This window comes from Oncorhynchus mykiss, chromosome 1 (assembly GCF_013265735.2).
Source record: "Oncorhynchus mykiss isolate Arlee chromosome 1, USDA_OmykA_1.1, whole genome shotgun sequence".
Taxonomy (NCBI): domain Eukaryota; kingdom Metazoa; phylum Chordata; class Actinopteri; order Salmoniformes; family Salmonidae; genus Oncorhynchus; species Oncorhynchus mykiss.
Window position 1 is genome coordinate 74,815,121 of NC_048565.1, and position 23,053 is coordinate 74,838,173.

The 23,053-nt window shown below is 41.4% G+C and overlaps 1 protein-coding gene across 2 annotated transcripts in view; it reads left to right on the top strand.

The window, feature by feature from the left end:
* Nucleotides 1-2,586: 2,586 nt before the first annotated feature.
* Nucleotides 2,587-23,053, top strand: part of LOC110529328 (disintegrin and metalloproteinase domain-containing protein 12) — a 148,149-nt gene continuing 127,682 nt past the window's right edge. For both annotated transcript variants that reach the window (XM_021611461.2, XM_021611468.2), the window contains exon 1: nucleotides 2,587-3,137. In XM_021611461.2, the coding sequence (XP_021467136.2) occupies nucleotides 3,029-3,137 (109 nt within the window). In that variant the 5' untranslated portion in view covers nucleotides 2,587-3,028. The remainder of the gene's footprint in view (nucleotides 3,138-23,053) is intronic.

A 23,053-nucleotide genomic window follows, 5' to 3' on the forward strand; every position in this document is an offset into this window, starting at 1 on the left:
AGAGTATACCTTAAACATATCAAGTAACCTTGATATGGCAGTAGATGCCCATTGGATGTAGTGTGGTTAACACCTAAATCTCAAAGTCCTGCTGACTAGTGAACAAACGGGTATTTTTGAATGGCTCTTTTTTGTGAGCGTCAGGAACTGAATCGCATCTGTGAAAGAGTCATTCATTTAACAAGCGATTTAACTTAGTCAGGTAAAATTGTAATTTTCACAATCTGACAATGGTAGGCAACTGTTCAGGCTTTACATTATAAATGTTGTATTTTTCATGATTTTTCATTTAAAAAATTGCACTTCTGAGCGAAGAGCCGTTTTGGAGCAAATTAGGTGAACAAAGCCGAACGATCTGGCTCACCGAAAAAACACGGAATGCCCATCACTACTCCTGACTTCGGTCTGGAATGGATCTTTGATATTGTCGACCCAATGCGTCGATAACAAAGGGGGCTGTGCTCACTCAAACCACCGACACTCACAGCCACACATAACCCCCGAGCGTTGCCCTCTTTCATTACAACAGTTAGATTTTACAATCCTAACAATGAGGCCTCAACCCCCGAGGAAAAAAAACAACATTTGATGGAACCAATCAAACCATCACACAATTTCTGAGATAATATTGCATTAACAAACAGCCTTCTTTCAAAACCTGTGTGGTCACAACTCTCCCTGCGCTGTGAGTCGTCAGGGTACATTGGATCAAAGACAGTACAGTAGGAAGAAAGGCAGAAACTGCTTCTCCAATAGAAATCCCCAATCACACTTGTAGGCGATGTCATGGCAACATTAGGTAGCTAAGTTCATGTGCATAAACACGTTATCGGGTCTAACTGTCGTTTCAGTCCAAACTGTGCACGTGCAGGCCGTCAAATCAAAGACACTCCTGTTTGTTTTTGATGAAAATGAAAATGTGTCAGTTTGTCACTTTCACCAGGTTGGAGTCATAACTTGTTCAGCTACTTAAGACATCCAGCTACTTAAGACAACCAGCTACCTAAGACAACCAGCTACTTAAGACATTGGTTTGAATCTAGGTTGTGCCTTTAGATTTCGAAAAATGAACAACTAAATATAGATATATATTTTTTTCAATTCAAGGGGCTTTATTGGCATGGGAAACATGTGTTAACATTGCCAAAGCAAGTGAGGTAGATAATATACAAAAGTGAAATAAACAATAAAAATTAACAGTCAACATTACACATACAGAAGTTTCAAAACAATAAAGACATTACAAATGTCATATTATGTATATATACAGTGTTGTAACAATGTACAAATGGTTAAAGTACACAAGGGAAAATAAATAAGCATAAATATGGGTTGTATTTACAATGGTGTTTGTTCTTCACTGGTTGCCCTTTTCTTGTGGCAACAGGTCACATATCTTGCTGCTGTGATGGCACACTGGAATTTCACCCAGTAGATATGGGAGTTTATCAAAATTGGGTTTGTTTTCAAATTCTTTGTGGATCTGTGTAATCTGAGGGAAATATGTGTCTCTAGTATGGTCATACATTGGGCAGGAGGCTAGGAAGTGCAGCTCAGTTTCCACCTAATTTTGTGGGCAGTGTGCACATAGCCTATCTTCTCTTGAGAGCCATGTCTGCCTACGGCGGCCTTTCTCAATAGCAAGGCTATGCTCACTGTACATAGTCAAAGCTTTCCTTAAGTTTGGGTCAGTCACAGTGGTCAGGTATTCTGCCACTGTGTACTCTCTGTTTAGGGCCAAATAGCATTCTAGTTTGCTCTGTTTTTTTGTTAATTCTTTCCAATGTGTCAAGTAATTATCTTTTTATTTTCTCATGATTTGCTTGGGTCTAATTGTGCTGCTGTTCTGGGGCTCTGTGGGGTGTGTTTGTGTTTGTGAACAGAGCCCCAGGACCAGCTTGAGTGCTTAGGGCACTCTTCTCCCGGTTCATCTCTCTGTAGGTGATGGCTTTGTTATGGAAGGTTTGGGAATCGCTTCCTTTCAGGTGGTTGTAGAATTTAGCTGCTCTTCTGGATTTGGATAATTTGTGGGTATCGGCCTAATTCTGCTCTGCATGCATTATTTGGTGTTCTACGTTGTACACAGGGGATATTTTTGCAGAATTCTGCATGCAGAGTTTTAATTTGGTGTTTGTCCCATTTTTTAAATCTTGGTTGGTGAGCGGACCTCAGACCTCACAACCATAAAGGGCAATGGGTTCTATGACTGAATCAAGTATTTTGAGCCAGATCCTAATTGGTATGTTGAATTTTATGTTCCTTCTGATGGCATAGAAGGCCCTTCTTCGTTCACAGCTTTGTGGAAGTTACCTGTGGCACTGATGTTTAGGCCAAGGTATGTATAGTTTTTTTGTGTGCTCTAGGGCAATGGCATCTAGATGGAATTTGTATTTGTGGTCCTGGTGACTGGACCTTTTTTGGAACACCATTATTTTGGTCTCACTGACTTCTCAAAGACCAAACCCTGGTCTGCTGGGTCTGTTTGCAAGCGTTCCCGGAAGTCTCGCGATGTTGCGCCTCTGGGTTTAGAAACTCTATGATTGGATGCTCTTTTTTTTACAAAGATGCATTTTACCTTCGCGGCGCTAGGACCCTCGCGGCGCTAGGACCCAACGGATCTAGTCCTTGCAAGCGCACATGGACATTGTAGAGTGTAGCGGCTCTGATGTTAAAGAGTACGCTGGTCTCTGAATCAGATTTTTTTATGTAGGCTATCTCTCTCTCTGTTTTCTGTCGCACCCGCTTACTTCTAATTTTTCAAACTCACTTGTCAATGTCTTGGTGACATTACTGCCAAGTCCTTGAGTGCGACACGCAGGGATTTCAGCATGCTTGGATGAAAAGTTTTTGACAGCTCCTCTTTCGTGGTCCCGCTATAAGAAGTCAATACTTGTTCTTCCTCTGTTTCGGAGCTGATCCCACTCTACTGCTTGCATCCCGTATCTGTCAATCACTCGTGGACAGCATATTATGGTCGTGTCGGTGCAATAATTCACCCTGAACGCATTTCTTTCCCAAATCGGGCAAAATGACTAACTGGCGTTGGACGAACTTTGCATTTCTAATTGTTTTTCATGTCTTGTCCATGTCAACAGCAACGGGCAATACAGACAACACACTTCTGAATTTACATGATGGTAAGTCTCTATTTGAATTTGCCATCAGCCATGCTGACAGTTTTATTTTGCAGTAGTTTACATTGGAAGTGGAGATACATGGGCTACTGTATCGCATTTATGTCAATTAAAATGTAAAAGTCTAAGTATGTAGAGTTAAACGGTATCAAGCTTAATTCAGCTTTTATATCCAAGTTACCCATTAATGCAGAAATCCCAAGGCTACAAAAACGTTTTTTCTGCATCCCGGTTTGGTCAAATCTAAAACAATTTTAAGTGTGTGTGTGTGTGTGTGTGTGTGTGTGTGTGTGTGTGTGTGTTAGAGGAAGAGAGAGAGGTTTGTTACTGAGGTGTATCCTGGGGCTATTGATTCCTGCAAAGTGAGATGAGACAATAGCAGGAAAGTGACAGCAGTGCTGGGTGGATGAGTTTAGCTCACCATACATTGCCTGCTTATGTTCAAATCAGTGTGTGACTGACAGAGACATAACGAGAGAGAGAGAGACAGAAATACAGAAAGAGACAGATACAGAGAGCGAGAGGAGAGCGAGAGAGACTGACATACAGAGAGCGAGAAGAGAGAGGGAGTGAAAGAGTGAGTGAGAGAGAGAGAGAGAGAGAGAGAGAGAGAGAGAGAGAGAGAGAGAGAGATACTACTAAGGAGATTAGAGCTGTGCTGGCTGAGGTGACCAAACCACCTCTGGAGTGTGAGAGTGTATGTGAGATGCATCCTTTGATAAGAGAGAGGATCTAGTGAGAGCCTCAGCCTGTCAGCTGGACTAAGCCACCGGGACTGGCCTCAGAACAGCTCTTATCCTCCCTCTCCAATCCACCTGAGTAGAGCCTTTCTGTCTCAGAGTCAGTGGTAGAGAGAGAGTGCGAAGTTAAGAAACAGTCCGGATAAAAAAATAGTTTTGTAGCGGGTATTTGGTAACCTGGATGAACCTGTGTTTGAGCAACTTCTATGGTCCCTCCATGAACTATAACATTAGTGAGTGTATCTATTAGATGGGTTAAGTTAGGCCTATATCTAATAACCCCACATATACCCTAGTTTATTCATTCTCCATCATCTCAACATTACAGCAGAGACAAATGGCAATGACAGTGTTATCGTTCCATCTGCTACGCTCTGAGAGGCCACTAAAACAGAATATATTTTAGAAACACACAAACATTACACTCTGGGACCTGCTGGGCTCTGAACAGGGTGTACAAAATAGTTTGAGAATAGTGTGTATTGAAATAGGGCAAAACCATGCCTTGATGTCTGCAGGATATCTCCTGAGCTCCTCCACGTAGTGGTAGTTGGCATGTCTTCATGCGAACGTGAAATATTGGTAAGATATCGATGTCTCATTTTCAATGGGGTGGCAGGGTAGCCTAGTGGTTAGAGTGGTGGACTAGCAACTGAGAGGTTGCAAGTTCAAATCCCCGAGCTGACAATCTGTCGTTCTGTCCTGAACAGGCAGTTAACCCACTGTTCCTAGGCTGTCATTGAAAATTGAATTTGTTCTGTTCAGGACAGAACGACAGATTGTCAGCCTTGCCTAATTAAATAAAGGTAAAAAAAAATGTCTAGACTACATCATACAGTTAAGTTCTCATAGAACTTTATAGTTTGCCAATGTTCACCTTCTCACCTGCAATTTAGAGATAACTGAAAGGAAAGTTCAGACTTAATGCCATTGTGGGTTCATATCACAATGAATATCATTCTTTCCCATAGAGGCTGTAGGATCCTACTGTGGTGATTGTCAAATGAGGGGGAGTCTCCAAGACCTCCCAGAAAAGTTGGACTGTCATCCCAGAGAAAATATAAATTGAGTTGCTTAACCATAATCATAGCTAGAGGAGCGATATTATCCTAATTACTGTGTTACTACAGGGTTGTCAAACAACGTGAAGATGAGTGGGAGGTCGGTCTGCTTTGATAAGAGCCTCTTAGTGAATGGCTGTTTCATTTCAGACCTATAAACTCTTAATCTTGTTTATTCCAATTAGCCTACATAGATTTAAACAAGGTTGTGTACTTTTAGGTTTGTGATTTATCCAGAGTTCAATAAACAATTAGAGGGAGCCAAATTACCATGATTAGATTTGAGGATATTATCTATTCAGTCAGACTTTGGTTGTGTCCAAAAATAGTGGAGAAGGGGCCGGGAAATTGAAGATTTTACTCTGTCCGGACAACAAAGGACACACAGAAGCACAGTCTGAGACACACACACTTTCCTTGAGGAGTGTAGCGTAACTCATGTCACCCCTCAGAATGCTCTGGAATGCTGATGTATGGCTGACGGCTGCCACCGTTGCCACTGGAAAACCCATTGAGGGAATAGTCTTCCTGGTTTCAGGCCCCAGCTCTTTGACATTATGGGGACATGTTGGCATTAGTTGTTGCCGTCTTGGGACTGTGAGACATAGTTATCAGTGTCTCTCTCTGTTAGCCGTCATTGGCCATTAAAGTTGTCTTTGTGATTTAGCTACCTGCTGCTTGTCAAACGCTGCTGCTGCACCACCCTGGGAACAAACAGACAAACACACGACCTGACATGGATCCCAACACACAGATGCATGCACACATGAGTGCACAAGTGAGTGCAGAAAATACACTCACAAATATGACCCACCACCTGGATTCGGTACTATGTAGCAACATTTGAAATTCTGTTTTTTTTTACATTGGATAAATGTAGAGACTCAGCTTGAAAATAGTATATCATACACTGCAGTTGAGGAACAATGGGGGGGAAAAAATCTGCTTTGAAAGTTGATAAACTTGTAACGCCGTGAATGTTTTGGTACACCTACTAGAGAACTCTTCTTTGTCTACACCCATTCAGCATCATTCACACCCTCTTAAGTCTTAGCCCCACCCATCTCTTTAATGATTCACATGTGAAGCCATCTCTCTCATCGTCAGCCATCACTAGCACATCAGAGGCGGGTGCCTATAGACATAGATTAGGAATTCATTGCCACTTTTAGAAAAGGATCACTAGCCATGTTAATAATGTTTCCTTATCTAGCATTACTCATTTCATATGTATAAACTTCACTCCACACTATTCTACGGTATCTTAGTCACTTTTAAATTGTGTTTACATATTGCATCACCCATTTCATATGTATTTACTGCATTGTATTCTATACTCCACCACTGACTGTTAAACAGCCATCTCCAGCACATCAGAGGATGCTGCTTATAGACATAGATTAGGAATCATTGGCCACTTTATTGAAATGAAACACTAGCCACTTTAATAATGTCTCCGTATCTTTCATTACTCATCTCATATGTATAAACTGTACTCTATACTATACTACGGTACCTTTGTCACTTTAATTGTTTGTAAATATTGCATCACCCATCTCATATGTATATACTGTACTCTATACTATGCCACTGTATCTTAGTCCAATGCCACTCTGACATATACGTATATATATTCTTAATTCATTCCTACTTAGATTTATGTGTATTTTTGGAATATGTTGTGAAACTGTTAGCTATTACACGTTAGATATTACTGCACTGTCGGAGCTAGAAGCACAAGCATTTCGCTAAACCTTCAATAACATCTGTTAAACACGTGTATGTGACCAATACATTTGATTTGATGTGCTTAATAGAATGAGTAAGGTAGTGAAGTAAACAACCAAAGATTTCAAGACTGAAAGTGGTGAAAGTAGGAGAAAAAAAATGTAGAAGTAAAAATACACTTCATCTAGTCCTTGGCCTATATCCTAATCTGACTTTGGTGCAGGTCATGTTGTTCTTCACATTACCGTCTCTGGTAAACACACACTATATCAAATCAAATGAAAGTGTATATATATTTGTCACGTGCAAAGGATACAGAAGGTTTAAATGTGAAATGGTTACTTGCATTGTTTAGACATGTAGCTAGCTAGCTAAACAATGAACCCTAATCCCAACTCACACTATCATGCACCATGCAACTAAAGCTAACTGAATTCAATGTTAGCTAGCTAGCTAACATTAGTCTATAACTAGCAATCCAAATGGATTTCTGAGATACGGATAATATTACTACACAGATCATACACGTAACATTAGCTAACTAGCCAGCTGGCTAACGTTAGCTAGCTAGCTAACAGTATTTTTTAACTTGCAATGAAAATGACTTTCTGGCGAAATTAGAAACATAAAATATCTGAAAATGTAGCTAGACTCTTACGTATACATGGATGAACTCTTCTCCCTCTCTATCATGGATGCCATAGTTGCCCTTAGTTGGAAGATGTAATCCGGAGACAGGCGTTTTATACAATAGCCTTCTGTGTTTTCTTTTCGGCTCTCTCCGCATTTGGCAATCATCTCTCTGCTTCCACTGGGCATTCCAATGATTTCAAAACTCAGTCAACTTCTTCCGTGACATCAACACTTGATCGCTGTTTCTTCCCCATCACTTTTATCAGAAGACTCTACAATGTCTGGTTCAATAAAAATGTTTTTACTTAAATCAGGAATTTCCTCATCGTCTGATTCGTTTTCAGAGTCAGAGAGAGTCAGCATGGCACAATCGTCCTCCAGAAAGTAGTCCATCACAACATTTCCCCACTGATCTTTGTTGATAGTGCTATTAACTTCAGGGCAGCAACCTTTTCAGTTATTCATGATATCTTTTTAAAAAAGCAGCGGTAGAAAAGATTATCCACACATACTGAGCAGCTCATGTTATACTGTAGACAGAAGCATGGTACATGGCAGACCAATCCGTACTCATCTCTTGACATGTCCAGCCCATCTATTATCTCAGACAATTATGGCTAGCGGGAAGGTTCCTGTATTTGTCCGTGGCTAAACCAAATAGGCCCGTGATTTAACCATTTTATTAGTATTTACGAGTTTGTTATTAAGTCACATGGTAGTTTACATGTTCCAGAAGGCATTTCTGGCAACAACAAAAAAGATTAAAAAACAACAACTTTCAAAATGCCTCTCCTGTGAAGTAGTGACGTGGACATAGGCCTAGTTTCTTGAAACGGGTCAAAAATGTCTATCCACATTGACACACATACTTGTTATGAGTCACCATATAATCTGTAAATACACAAATGTCATTGCAGGCCAAAAAAGAAGAAAGGCGCACACACGATTTATCATCAATGTTTCAGTTGGAGGAAAAAAAGACTACATAAATGTCAGTCAGCAAACAGTTCCTCTAAATCTAATTCACTATAATTATATAATGAACAAAAATATAAACACAACATGTACTGTAAAGTGTTAGTCCCATGTTTCAGGAGCTGAATTAAAATATTCCAGAAATGTTACATATGCACAAAAAGCTTATTTCTATCCAATTTTGTGCACACATCTGTTTATATCCCTGTTAGTGTGCATTTCTCCTTTGCCAAGATTATCTATCCACCTGACAGGTGTGGCATATCAAGAAGCTGATTAAACAGCATGATCATTACACAGATGCACCTTGTGCTGGGGGCAATAAAAGGCCACTCTAAAATATGCAGTTTTGTCACAACACAATGACACAGATGTCTCAAGTTTTGAGGGTGCATGCAATTGGAATGCCTACTGCAGGAATGTCCATCAGAACTGTTGCCAGATAATTCAATGCTAATTTCTCTACCGTAAGCCGCATCCAACGTTGTTTTAGGGAATTTGGCAGTACGTCCAACCGGCCTCCCAACAGCAGACCACGTGTAACCAAAGGACCTCCACATCTGGTATCTTCACCTGCGTGATTGTCTGAGACCAGCCACCTGGACAGCTGATGAAACGGAGTAGTATTTCTGTCTGTACTAAAGCCCTTTTGTGGGGAAAAACTCATTCTGATTGGCTGGGCCTGGCTCCACAGTGGGTGGGCCTATGCCCTCCCAGGCCCACCCATGGCTGCGCCCCTGCCCAGTCATGTGAATTCCATTGATTAGGGCCTAATGAATTCATTTCAATTGATATATTTCCTCATATGAACTGTAACCCATTAAAATCATTGACATTTTTCTTCAGTATAAAAAACTTACTTAGACAGAGTAACAAACCCCCTAGTTGCCATAGTTCTGCAGTACATTGCTAACATACAGAGAGAGGAAAGCTTCGTATTAGCCAGTTATTCCCGAACCTGAGTTTTTTTGTAGTGGACACTAGACACAGCAGCAGAACAGATCACCACACCGGAAGCAGTGTGAGAACCCCATGGGCACACTCACAGAGAACGGTGCCATGCTAGATGCCAGGCTTCTCAATTGGATGCCATTATTAGGGCTGGATGAAAAGAGGTCCATGCTAGGGGGCTCCAATAGTGGGGCAATGCTAGGTGAGCCTAAATGCCACCTGAGAGGTAAAGAAAGGAATGACAGAGAGGGTAGAGTACTTCATTGTGCAGAGTGAATCTGACAGACACATGCGGTCTGTGGGTTGGTACATGTGTGTGGTGTGCGCGTGCGTGTGCGTGTGTGTGTGTGTGATCATTGGGACAGTTGCAGCTTTGAGGACTTTTTTAGCACCAGTGTTCTTCATGCCACTATTGGAGTGGTCACCATCACCCACTTAAAGGAAAGTTGTATCATTTTTCTGCGTCTCTGAGCGATGTTCTATCGGTCCCCAGGGTCATTTTATGTGTTCATGTGTATCTGAGCTATTCGCCGTTCAAGCAGGCATAAATACAGCCAGTATGACAAGTTTTCCCCTGGTCAGTTTTATGGATTGACCTTTAGAATGCTTTTGATGGTGAGCAGAGCTTGTTCTGAGGTACTGAGAGAATATTATAATAATTGAAATACTTATTGAAAGGTGAGTGCTGAGAAGTAGTGCTACTCTGAAATGTGCTTTGCCTTAAACCTGTTGATGTGTTTGTGTGTGTGAGCATTCTGCACACATGCCTGCAAAAATGTAGAGTTTGAGGGCCCTTTGAGGTGATCTGAACATTCATGTGTGTTTTCAGATGGATCAAATGTCTTCACTAAAGCCCCTGTGCTGGGTTTACTAAGGTGATAGTTGGAACATGCTTCTCCGCAGCTGCCTGTTAGGTGTTCCTGCATGTGTGATCAGTTACTGAAAGCCAGAATCGCCAGGTCCCCATTCTGGGATCCCCAGAGCTCGGAGCTAGAATCCAAGGTGAAAAGTGGCTCCTAAGCCGGTGCTTCCTCTGCAGCTCCTGAGGGATGGGAGGGCATGGACCCCCCCTGAACTCACACATACCACTCCCTCCAGGATTCTGCGATCGCAGTGTTTTTTGGCAAAAACAACAATTCCCCGCATATTACGTGAGGGCTTTCACTTTTTCCCCGTAAAACTGTCCAGCAAATTTTCTTGAATTGCAGCAGCAAAATCAAACATTTCTGTCTGCAAATATCACAAAACATTGACATACTGTACACACACACATGCACACACACGCAGACACACACACACCTCAGGGCCCTCCCTTAACAGAACATGCTTAAGTGGTGAGCATTGGGGGTTTCAAATTACCATTATTTCACCATGATCCACCAGCCCAATGTTTACCCAATCTTCCACTTAATCGGCTTGGCTGTTTGAAATGGGGGTGTGGGGCCCAACAGTCATGATTAACATCCCCTTTTCCAGTTAGCCCCAGCTTCATTACTGCATGCCTGTAGAGTGTTATCACTTGGCAAGGTAAGGAGGGAGGGAGCTGGCGATGGAAGGAGGAATCGGGGATAATAATTTCAATGGCCTCCAGGCACACACACACACACCTACAGTGAGGTCCCTACAGAAAGATGACTTCACCAGGGGCCTTGGACGGCATGACGAGCACTTCTCAAGAGGACAACTGGTCCCACTTAGCACAGCAAAACAGTCCTCCCATTACATACAGGTCAAGGAGGGCCAGAGAGGGACTGGATGGGGGACTGGTGGTGAGGGGATGTTTGTATAAATTATTCCCCATCTAACCTCCATACCACCCCGCAGATAAGAAGGATCTCTACTGATGCTTGTAGTTTTTCTCCTCTGGCATGATTCTAACGCCAGGCTGTTTCAGCTTTGTTTGGTGTCCTGTTGTTGTCATAACAACACATAAATACTCCATATTGTGATTGGATTTAAGGGCATACGTGAAGCAGCACTGGATCATGTATGAGGACAATTCACTATTTTGGTTTTGGCAACTAGCTACATTGATGTTCCTCAGAGCAGTATGTAAGCCATAAAGAAAGGCTTACTGGGTTGTGCTATGTAAGAGGTTTCTTTTCAGGTTGCCTTTAGCATCCAATATCATGCTATGCCACATTCATCATAAATATCACAGAGAGGAGAGAGTTAGCACTAGCTATAGGTTTTTATTAGGGTGAGAACATGACTTCTAATAGGAATTGTTTCAACGACTTGGTCTTTTATTGTGTGCATAGTGATACGGTACAGTTTTAATAAGGGGAAGTGTAAAGCATTTTCTTTGATGTTGTAGCGTTAGCCCTAAAACCATAACTGGCTCAAAAGAGGCTTGTGTCTTATGAATGGGGCCTTCCTTTGTACTGGAGTACTGTACTTTCAGAGTGATGAGATGGCATTAAAGCAAGTCTATGCAGCTAGAAGTTCAGGTAGTGAAACGATGCATGCTACAGAATCGATTTGATTAGGTTTTGTTAGTGTTAACAGAATGGGTCCAGCACTATTGACTTCAATGGATGGTTCCTCATTCAAAGACTCATTGATGTTACAGAGGTATGCACATGACAGGCAATCCCTTGCATTGCCAATTAGATTTGTAAAACAGTAATGTTCCCAGGAAGGTACACTGTTGGTTTATATACTATCTACAGTGAGCTCCAAAAGTATTGAGACATTTGTTTGCTGTTTTGCCTCTGTACTCCAGCACTTTGAATTTGAATTGACTATGAGGTTAAAAGTGCAGACTGTCAGCTTTAATTTGAGTGTATTTCCATCCATATCTGGTGAACCGTTTAGAAATTACAGCATTTTCTGTACATAGTTCCCCAATTTTAGGGGACCAAATGTATTGGGATTTAAATGTGTATTAAAGTAGTGAAAAGTTAAGTATTTGGTCCCATATTTAAAGCAAACAATGAAAACATCAAGATTGTGACTCTACAAACTTGTTGGATGCATTTGCTGTTTGATTTGGTTGTGTTTCAGATTAATTTTGTGCCTAATAGAAATGAATGGTAGATAATGTATTGTGCCATTTTAGAGTCACTTTTATTGTAAATAAGAATAGAATGTGTTTCTAAACACTTCTACATTAATGTGGATGCTACCATGATTCCAGATAGTTCTGAATGAATCGTGAATAAGGATGAGTGAAAAATATCATGCATACCGCCAAGACATGCTCTCTCTCTCTACCATTACAGTAACAGGGAACGTTAGCATTTTTGGAGGGGATATTTATGCGTCTCACTCATCATTATTACTCTCTCAGCTCTTTTCTCTTCTCTCTGTCTCTCTCTCTCTGTTTCTCTCTCTGTCAATTCAATTTACATTTAAGGGGCTTTATTGGCATGGGAAACACATGTTTGTTTACATTGCCAAAGCAAGTGAAATAGATAATAAACAAAGGTGAAATAAACCAATAAAAAATGTACAGTAAACATTACACTCCCAAAAGTTCCAAAATAATAAAGACATTACAAATGTCCTATTATGTCTATATACAGTGTTGTAATGATGTGCAAATAGTTAAAGTACAAAAGGGAAAATAAATATAGGTTGTATCTACAATGGTGTTTGTTCTTCAATGGTTGCCCTTTTCTTGTGAGAACAGGTCACAAATCTTGCTGCTATGATTGCACACTGTGGTATTTCACCCAAAAGATATGGGGGTTTATCAAAATTGATTTGTTTTCGAATTCTTTGTGGGGAGGCAGGTAGCCCAGTGGTTAGAGCGTTGGACCAGTAACTGAAAGGTTGCTGGATTGAATCCCCGAGCTAACAAGTAATATGTCATTCTACCCCTGAACAAGGCAGTTAACCCACTGTTCCCCAGGCGCCAAAGACGTAGATGTCGATTAAGGCAGCTCACTGCACACATTTCAGTTGAAGGCATTACGTTGTACAACTGACTAAGTATCCCTCTTTCTGTGTAGTCTGAGGGAAATATGTGTCTCTAATATGGTCATACATTTTGCAGGAGGTTAAGAATTGCAGCTCAGTTTCCACCTAGTTTTGTGGGCAGTGTGCACATAGCCTGTCTTCTCTTGAAAGCCAAGTCTGCTTATGGCAGCCTTTCTCAAAAGAAAGGCTATTCTGTACATAGTCAAAGAGTCTGTACATAGTCAAAGATTTCCTTAGTTTTGGGTCAGTCACGGTGGTCAGGAATTCTGTATTCTGTCACTGTGTTTAGGGCCAAATAGCATTCTAGTTTACTCTGTTTTTTTGTGAAATCTTTACAATGTGTCAAGTAATTAACTTTTTCTTTGCTCATGATTTGGTTGGGTCTAATTGTGCTGCTGTCCTGGGGCTCTGTGTCGGTCTGTTTGTGTTTGTGAACAGAGCCCCAGGACCAGCTTGCTTGGAGGGCTCTTCTCCAGGTTCATTTCTCTGTATGTGATGGTTTGGGAATCAGCCTAATTCTGCTCTGCATGCATTATTTGGCGTTTTACGTTGTACACAGAGGATATTTTTGCAGAATTCTGCATGCGGAGTCTCATTTTGGTGTTTGTCCAATTATGTGAATTATTGGTTTATTGGTTGGTGAGCAGACCCCAGACCTCAACCATAAAGGGCAATGGGTTCTATAACTGATTCAAGTATTTTTAGCCAGATCCTAATTGGTATGTTGAATTTTATGTTCCTTTTGATGGCATAGAAGGCCCTTCTTGCCTTGTCTCTCAGGTTGTTCACAGCTTTGTGAAATTTACCTGTGGCGCTGATGTTTAGGCCGAGGTATGTATACTTTTTTTTGTGTGCTCTAGGTTAACGGTGTCCTGGCAATTGGACCTTTTTTGGAACATCATCAATTGTGTCTTACTGAGATTTACTGTCAGGGCCCAGGTCTGACAGGAGTTCTAGGTGCTGCTCTAGGCCCTCCTTGGTTGGGGACAGAAGCACCAGATCATCAGCAAGCAGTAGACATTTGACTTCAGATTATAGTAGGGTGAGGCCGGGTGGTACAAACTGTTATAGTGCCCTCGCCAATTCGTTGATATATATGTTGAAGACGGTGGGGCTTAAGCTGCATCCCTGTCTCACCCCCCCAGCCCTGTGGAAAGAAATATGTGTTTTTTGCCAATTTTAACCGCACACTTGTTGTTTGCGTACATCATTTTTATGTCGTATGTTTTTCCCCCAACACCACTTTCCATTGTTTTGTATAGCAAGCCAAATTGAGTCGAAAGCTTTTTGGATATCAACAAAGCATGAGAAGACATTGCCTTTGTTTTGGTTTGTTTGTTTGTCAATTAGAGTGTGCAGGGTGAATACGTGGTCTGTCATGCAGTAATTTGGTAAAAAGGCAATTTGACATTTGCTCAGTACATTGTTTTCACTGAAGAAATGCATGAGTCTGCTGTTAATGATCTCTCTCTCTCTCGCTCTCTGTTTCTCTCTCTCTCTGTGTTTCTCTCTCTCTCTCAGTATCTTTCTCTCTCTCAGTATCTCTCTCTCTCTCTCTCTCAGTATCTTTCTGTCTCTCTCTCAGTATCTCTCTCTTTCTCTTTCTTGCTCTCTTTCTCTCTCTGTTTCTCTCTCAGTATCTCTCTCTCTGTTTCTCCCTCTCACTCTCTCTCTCAGTATCTCTCTCAGTATCTCTCTCTCTTTCAATATCTCTCTCTCAGCATCTCTCTCTCAGCATCTCTCTCTCAGTATCCCTCTCTCTCTCTCAGTATCCCTCTCTCTCTCTCAGTATCTCTCTCTCTCTCTCAGTATCTTTCTGTCTCTCTCTCAGTATCTCTCTCTTTCTCTTTCTTGCTCTCTTTCTCTCTCTGTTTCTCTCTCAGTATCTCTCTCTCTGTTTCTCCCTCTCACTCTCTCTCAGTATCTCTCTCAGTATCTCTCTCTCTTTCAATATCTCTCTCTCAGCATCTCTCTCTCAGTATCCCTCTCTCTCTCTCTCTCTCTCTCTCTCAGTATCTCTCTCTCTGTGTTGTACTCTCTCTCTGTTTCTCTCTGTGTCTGTCTCTCAGTATCTCTCGCTCTCTCAGTATCTCTCTCTCTCAGTATCTCTCTCTCTGTTGTACTCTCTCTGTTTATCGCTGTGTCTGTCTGTCTGTCTCACTCTCTCACTCTCAGTATCTCTCTCTCTCAGTATCTTTCTCTGTGTGTCTCTCTCTCTGTCTGTCTTTCTCTCTGTTTCTCTCTCGCAATCTCTCATTCTTTCTCTCAGTATCTCTCGCTCTCTCTGTTGTACTCTCTCTGTTTCTCTCTGTCTGTCTGTTTCTCGCTCTCTCTCTCAATTCAATTCAATTAAATTCAAGGGGTTTTATTGGCATGGGAAACATGTGTTAACATTGCCAAAGCTCTCTCTCAGGATCTCTCTCTAATTAGTGTGTGTAAGGTGTATATATGGTCAGTAGTGTGATGGTTGGGGAGAAAGCCAATTTGACATTTACTTGTTAATTTTTTTTATTGGAGAAAAGGTTTGAATTCTTGTATTCAAAATGCTACAGAAAACCTTTCCCGAGTTGCTGTTTATGCAAATTCCCCTGTAATTATTGGGGTCTGATTTGTCTCCACTTTTGTGGATAGGGGAGATGAGCCCCTGGTTCAACACATCAGGGAAGCAGTCAGAAGTTAAAACCATGTTGAACAATTTAAGCACAGCATTTTGCAACTCGGGTGTGCTGTTTTTCAGCATTTCATTTCTGATGTTATCTAGACCACAAGCCTTTGATTTTATAGATTTAAGCTTTTCATTTAGTTCTTGTTGGGTTATTGGGTAATCTAATGGATTTTGTTTGTTTTTAATGACTGATTCAAGGATGTTAAATTTTTCTTGAATTTTTAATTGGTTCTGCTGTAATTATTTTTGTGGGATGTTAGATTATCAAAATACGTTTTCCAAATTACTTCATTTTGTATGGCTAATTCTTGTGGCTTTGTCATGCTTAAGTTGTTCCACATGTCCCAGAACTGATTTTGGTCAATTGTGTTTTCAATATCATCAAGTGTCTTGTTGGTATAATTCAATTTCTTGCATTTTTCAGTGTATGTTTATACTGTTTCAGAGTTTCAAAGAATTCGTAGCGTCACTCTGGGTTGTTTTGCTGTGTATGTTTATCATTTGACTTTTGTCTTAGGTGTTTTCGAATTGTTTTACATTGGTTATCAAACCATTTTTCAGAAACATTTTGTTTTTTGTTTCTGAAGTTGCATTTCTTTGGTTTTCTCAAATTTGCTTTCGATGCTGCTTTTTGGAATATGCAATTGATGTTTTGAGTAGCCGAATTGACACCTTCTTTATTGTTTTGGTATTGTGAGTTATTGAAGAACTGTATAGAGTTCATCATTTCATTTGAGTTCAATGTTTCAATGAATCTCTTTGCACTGTTTTGACCCCACCTGTACGGTTGGTTTATGTTGTAGAGTTTATTGGGCTGTTTTGACCCCACCTGTACGATTGGTTTATGTTGTAGAGTTTATTGGGCTGTTTTTTTTGAATGAATATTGCCGGTTAATTACTTCAGAAACACGTTGATCTGACTGTGATCTGACAATGGTGTCTGTGGTCTGACAGTGAATGCACTAATGGAGGAGGGGTCAATGTCAGTGATGGCATAATCGACTACACTTGTCCCAAGAGCTCAGCAGTATGTAAACTGACACAAAGAGTTCCCTCTGATTCTATCATTAAGAATGTACAGGCCTAAGGCTCGACAGAGATGCACTAACTCCTTCCCATTTTTGTTCAATATTTGGTCAGGACTGTTTCTATTATTTATAATAGGGCTACTATACAAGGAGGGGTGTCCAAATATGTGGTGGTTACCACCCACATCAGTGTAGTCAGGCTCAGAACCTGTTCTTGCATTGAAATCTCCACAAAGAAGCACTTTACCCTATGCCTGAATTTGAATGATTTCTGTATGGAGATATCTCTATGCACATATGCATACATCATTGTCACAATAGATTGAACCTTTGTTAAGTTTTAGCCAAATGTGATTAGTACTTTTTTTTCATTTAATTCAGTGCTAAGTCCTGCTTATGCCAAATGATGATTCCTCCTGAGTCTCGGCCCCGTTTGGCATTTTTATGTTTGATTGATGGGAAGTTAACTTTCTCTATAGCCTGAGGGACACTGAGTATCTGTCTCCACGACACCATGTTTCCAGTAGGATTATTATGTCCTGCCCCTTGATGTTTTAATCAATTCTGGATTTGTTGTTATATAACCAAAATGTGAAGAGTATAGGCCCTGGATATTCCAAGAGCTAATAGTTAATGATCTCATTTATAATAAGTGATATTCACTGGTTTGAGTAAAGTACATTGAAAAAAAACGAATGAATAATATATATATATATAATGAATGGGGCCATGTATTGGGCTATACATACAGTGGGACAAAAAAGTATTTAGTCAGCCACCAATTGTGCAAGTTCTCCCACTTAAAAAGATGAGAGAGGCCTGTAATTTTCATCATAGGTACACGTCAACTATGACAGACAAAATGAGAAAAAAAATCTAGAAAATCACATTGTAGGATTTTTTATGAATTTATTTGCAAATTATGGTGAAAAATAAGTATTTGGTCACCTACAAACAAGCAAGATTTCTGGCTCTCACAGACCTGTAACTTCTTCTTTAAGAGGTTCCTCTGTCATCCACTGGTTAGCTGTATTAATAGCACCTGTTTGAACTTGTTATCAGTATAAAAGACACCTGTCCACGACCTCAAACAGTCACACTCCAATCCACAGTTAAACTAGTCCTATATCGACATAACCTGAAAGGCCGCTCAGCAAGGAAGAAGCCACTGCTCCAAAACCGCCATAAAAAATCCAGACTATGGTTTGCAACTGCACATGGGGACAAAGATTGTACTTTTGGGAGAAATGTCCTCTGGTCTGATGAAACAAAAATAGAACAGTTTGGCCATAATGACCATCGTTGTGTTTGGAGGAAAAAGAGGGAGGCTTGCAAGCCGAAGAACACCATCCCAACCGTGAAGCACGGGGTGGCATTATCATGTTGTGGGGGTGCTTTGCTGCAGGAGGGACTGGTGCACTTCACAAAATAGATGGCATCATGAGGCAGGAAAATTATGTGGATATTTTGAAGGAACATCTCAAGACATCAGGCAGAAAGTTAAAGCTTGGTTGCAAATGGATCTTCCAGATGGACAATGACCCCAAGCATACTTTCAAAGTTGTGGCAAAATGGCATAAGGACAACAAAGTCAAGATATTGGAGTGGCCATCACAAAGCCCTGACCTCAACCCTATAGAAAATATGTGGGCAATACTGAAAAAGTGTGTGTGAGGAAGGAGGACTACAAACCTGACTCAGTATCAACAGCTCTGTCAGGAGGAATGGGCCAAAATTCACCCAACTTATTGTGGGAAGCTTGTGGAAGGCTACCCGAAATGTCTGACCCAAGTTACACAATTTAAAGGCAATGCTACCAAATACTAATTGAGTGTATGTAAACTTCTGACCCACTGGGAATGTGATGAAAGAAAAAAAAATGGAAATAAATCATTCCCTCTACAATTATTCTGACATTTCACATTCTTAAAAAAAGGTGGTGATCCTAACTAACCTAAGACAGCGAATATTTACTAGGATTAAATGTCAAACTGAGTTGAAATGTATTTGGCTAAGGTGTATGTACACTTCCGACTTCAACTGTGTGTGTATATATATATATATATATATACAGTCGTGGCCAAAAATCTTGAGAATGACACAAATATTAATTTCCACAAAGTTTGCTGCTTCAGTGTCTTTAGATATTTTTGTCAGATGTTATTATGGAATACTGAAGTATAATTACAAGCATTTCATAAGTGTCAAAGGCTTTTATTGACAATTACATGAAGTTGATGCAAAGAGTCAATATTTGCAGTGTTGACCCTTCTTTTCAAGACCTCTGCAATCCGCCCTGGCATGATGTCAATTAACTTCTGGGCCACATCCTGACTGACAGCAGCTCATTCTTGCAATATCAATGCTTAGAGTTTGTCAGAATTTGTGGGTTTTTGTTTGTACACCCGCCTCTTGAGGATTGACCACAAGTTCTCAATGGGATTAAGGTCTGGGGAGTTTCCTGGCCATGGACCCAAAATATCGATGTTTTGTTCCCCGAGCCATTAGTTATCACTTTTGCCTCATGGCAAGGTGCTCCATCATGCTGGAAAGGCATTGTTCGTCACCAAACTGTTCCTGGATGGTTGGAAGAAGTTGCTCTCGGAGGATGTGTTGGTACCATTCTTTATTTATGGCTGTGTTCTTTGGCACAATTGTGAGTGAGCCCTCTCCCTTGGCCGAGAAGCAACCCCACACATGAATGATCTCAGGATGCTTTAGTGTTGGCATGATACAGGACTGATGGTAGCGCTCACCTTGTCTTCTCCGGACAAGCTTTTTTCCAGATACCCCAAACAATTGGAAAGGGGATTCATCAGAGAAAATGACTTTACCTCAGTCCTCAGCAGTCCAATCCCTATACCTTTTTCAGAATATCAGTCTGTCCCTGATGTTTTTCCTGGAGAGAAGTGGCTTCTTTGCTGCCCTTCTTGACACCAGGCCATCCTCCAAAAGTCTTTGCCTCACTGTGGGTGCAGATGGACTCACACCTGCCTGCTGCCATTACTGAGCAAGCTCTGTACTGGTGGTGCCCCGATCCTGCAGCTGAATAAACTTTAGGAGACGGTCCTGGCGCTTGCTGGACTTTCTTGGGCACCCTGAATCCTTCTTCACAACAATTGAACCGGTCTCGTTGAAGTTCTTGATGATCCGATAAATGGTTGATTTAGATGCAATCTTGCTGGCAGCAATATCCTTGCTTGTGAAGCCCTTTTTGTGCAAAGCAATGATGACGGCACGTGTTTCCTTGCACATAACCATGGATGACAGAGGAAGAACAATGATTCCATGCACCACCCTTCTTTTGAAGCTTCCAGTCTGTTATTCGAACCCAATCAGCATGACAGAGTGATCTCCAGCCTTGTCCTCGTCAACACTCACACCTGTCTTAATGAGAGAATCACTGACAGGATTTCAGCTGGTCCTTTTGTGGCAAGGCCGAAATGCAGTGGAAATGTTTTTTGGGGATTAAATTAATTTGCATGGCAAAGAGGGACTTTGCAATTCATTGCAATTCATCTGATGAATCTTCATAACATTCTGGAGTATATGCAAATTGCCATCATACAAACTGAGGCAGCAGACTTTGTGAAAATTAACAGTTGTGTCATTCTCTTCACTTTTGGCCACGACTGTATATCTATATACAGTATATATACACACCATTACATATAATTATTATTATAATACGTGCCAATAAAATACAGAATATTTGTAAACAAGTTAATAAGAATGGAATAAGATTGCACAAAAAATGAGTGCAATGCAATCTGCAACCCTGTGTGTGTGTGTGTGTGTGTGTGTGGAAATTAAAGGGTCTGTCTAGCCCAGTAGTCTGCATATTAGATGCTGTAGTTGGCACACCTCTCCTATCTCTGATTGTTCTAGGCTGATGATCTGAATGATACATGGTGTGGACTGCATCATGTGGTGTACTTCTCTGAAGGACAGTGTTCTGACTCTAGAGTAGTGGTCAGTGCTGTGCTGTGATGAGCCTGGTCTAGTAGTGATGGGCCGGGTCGAGTAGAGCTGTGTTGTGATGGGCTGGATCTAGTAGTGCTGTGTTGTGATGGGCTGGATCTAGTAGTTTTGTGATGTGCCGGGTCTAGTAGAGCTGTGTTGTGATTGGCCGGGTCTGGTCGTGCTGTCCTGAGGCGGGTCTGGTAAATTTGTGCTGTGTTGGGCCTGGTCTTGTAGAGCTGTGCTGTAATAAGCCGTGTCTGGCTCTTCTCTCCTGGGGATGGTGGGGGTACTGTTGTTTCAGAAAGTGGAGCGGGGGGCCTCTACTGCTGGGGTGATGGGTGTGTGGGTCCCTGCCAAGTGTTGCATCCTGATCAAGATGTACATTATTGTATATATGTTCACATGTCAGAGTGGGGGTGGTGAGTCGTTCTGACGTTGATCAGTGATGCACACTCCAAAGTGATCTGTTGATTTATTTTTTCGATCAACTTTCCTGGGAAGTCTTTTCTTGGTAGGAGGGTGGACACAACTATATTGGTTGTTGGGAACATAGCCTATGCACGTTCTGCCACTCTTCTCACTGCCACAGATACATTTTCACCTTTGGCATGAAGGTGGGTTGTGCCCGTGCGGATGATGATGTTGTCAGGGGTGTCAATCCTGGTCTGACTGAGTAGCTGCATTTCACTGTCAGTTCTAGGACACCAGAATTTACACACCTGGTGTCTAGGGAATAATCTTTCCTGGACTAAGAACTTCCCACTTGAATCAATAAGGATTGCAGTTGTGGGTGATTATCTGGGTGGAGCAGACTGGGAGGCTGGTATCCTGATCTGGGCTGGAGCAGACTGGGAGGCTGGTAGTTTGACCTGGTCTGGAGCAGACTGGGAGGGTGGTTGGCTGACCTGGGCTGGAGCAGACTGGGAGGCTGGTTGGCTGACCTGGGCTGGAGCAGACTGGGAGGCTGGTTGGTTGACCTGGGCTGGAGCAGACTGGTAGAGTGGTGCAGAGTCATCAGGCTGTGTAGTGAAGGCCATGCTGGTCTCAGGTTCTGCTTGTGTTGTACCAAGCTGGTGGACATGTTCTCTAGATGCAGAGCACATAATGACTAGCTGCTGGTTGAGGGTGTCAATGTACCTCTCTCTTTGTTCTAGCTCCTTTCTTGTTGTGCTCAGATGGTCTCTGAAGTCATCATTTGTCTGACTCAGCTTGTCCATTCTGCTTTCTAATTTAGCAATAGATGCTCTGCTCTCCTCCCTGAACTGTTTCATCTCTTATTTTAGTTTCTGGACAGTGTCCTCCTCTTGAAGCTTGTTCTCTCTGAGTTCTATGACCTCTGCTTTGACTAGAGAGAGGGTGTTGTGGAAACTTTGAATAGCAGGTGTTCTTGGTGTTGTAGGCATGTCCTTGGCTCTATCTGCTGCAGGTGAGGTAGGTAGAGGGACACTGAGGGCTTCCTGCTGGGTCACAGAGACCGTTGGGGCCTGCTTTTCTCCATCTCTCTCCTTTTCTTTTTCCCCAGTTTCTGAGATGAGTTCAGCTTCTGCTTTTAGAGTAGCAAACCTTTTCTCAAAAGCCTAGAGGCTTGAATCATTGGCTTGTATCAATGCAGTTCCATTATTATATAAGTTTACTGTTTGATACATGTTGCTCTGGTCTGCTTCTTCAAAAATGCTGATCTGACATCCTTGGCTGATGCCTCTCTTTTTTTGAGAAAGGGAAATGGTTGCAAATAACCCTTTTCCACATGTGCCCTCATTTGGTATTAAATATTACGTTTGCTCTGGTTTTGCAACTGATAAGATCTGCAAACAGGCATTCATGGTTCTGTCCTATCAACAAACCTTTTAAACTTTTCTTAGCTTTCTCCGTTTGGATGTCTGGTAGGTAAACAATTTCCATAGCAACGCTGGTGATGTTGGCTACAATGTTGCAATAGAAGCGTTGTTTCTTGTATTATTGTCTCTTGTGTCTTTAGGGGACTGTTTTACTTTGATGTCCCTTTATCTTCTGTCCTTATTTTGTCTTTCTTTTCATCTGTTAACTAGATATGATTTGTTAGCCAGCTAGCTTCTTTACAACAGAGTCCCTAGCAACTGCTTATGAACTGGTCAACAATTCAGCTAGTTAAGATAACAACAATTTTATGAAAAACAGTCACTTTTTCAAAAGCGTATCTTCTTTGTTTGTTGCTTGTTTTGTCTCCTATTCAGTCTTGCTGTTTTCTTCGATGTACTCTAAAAACCATGTA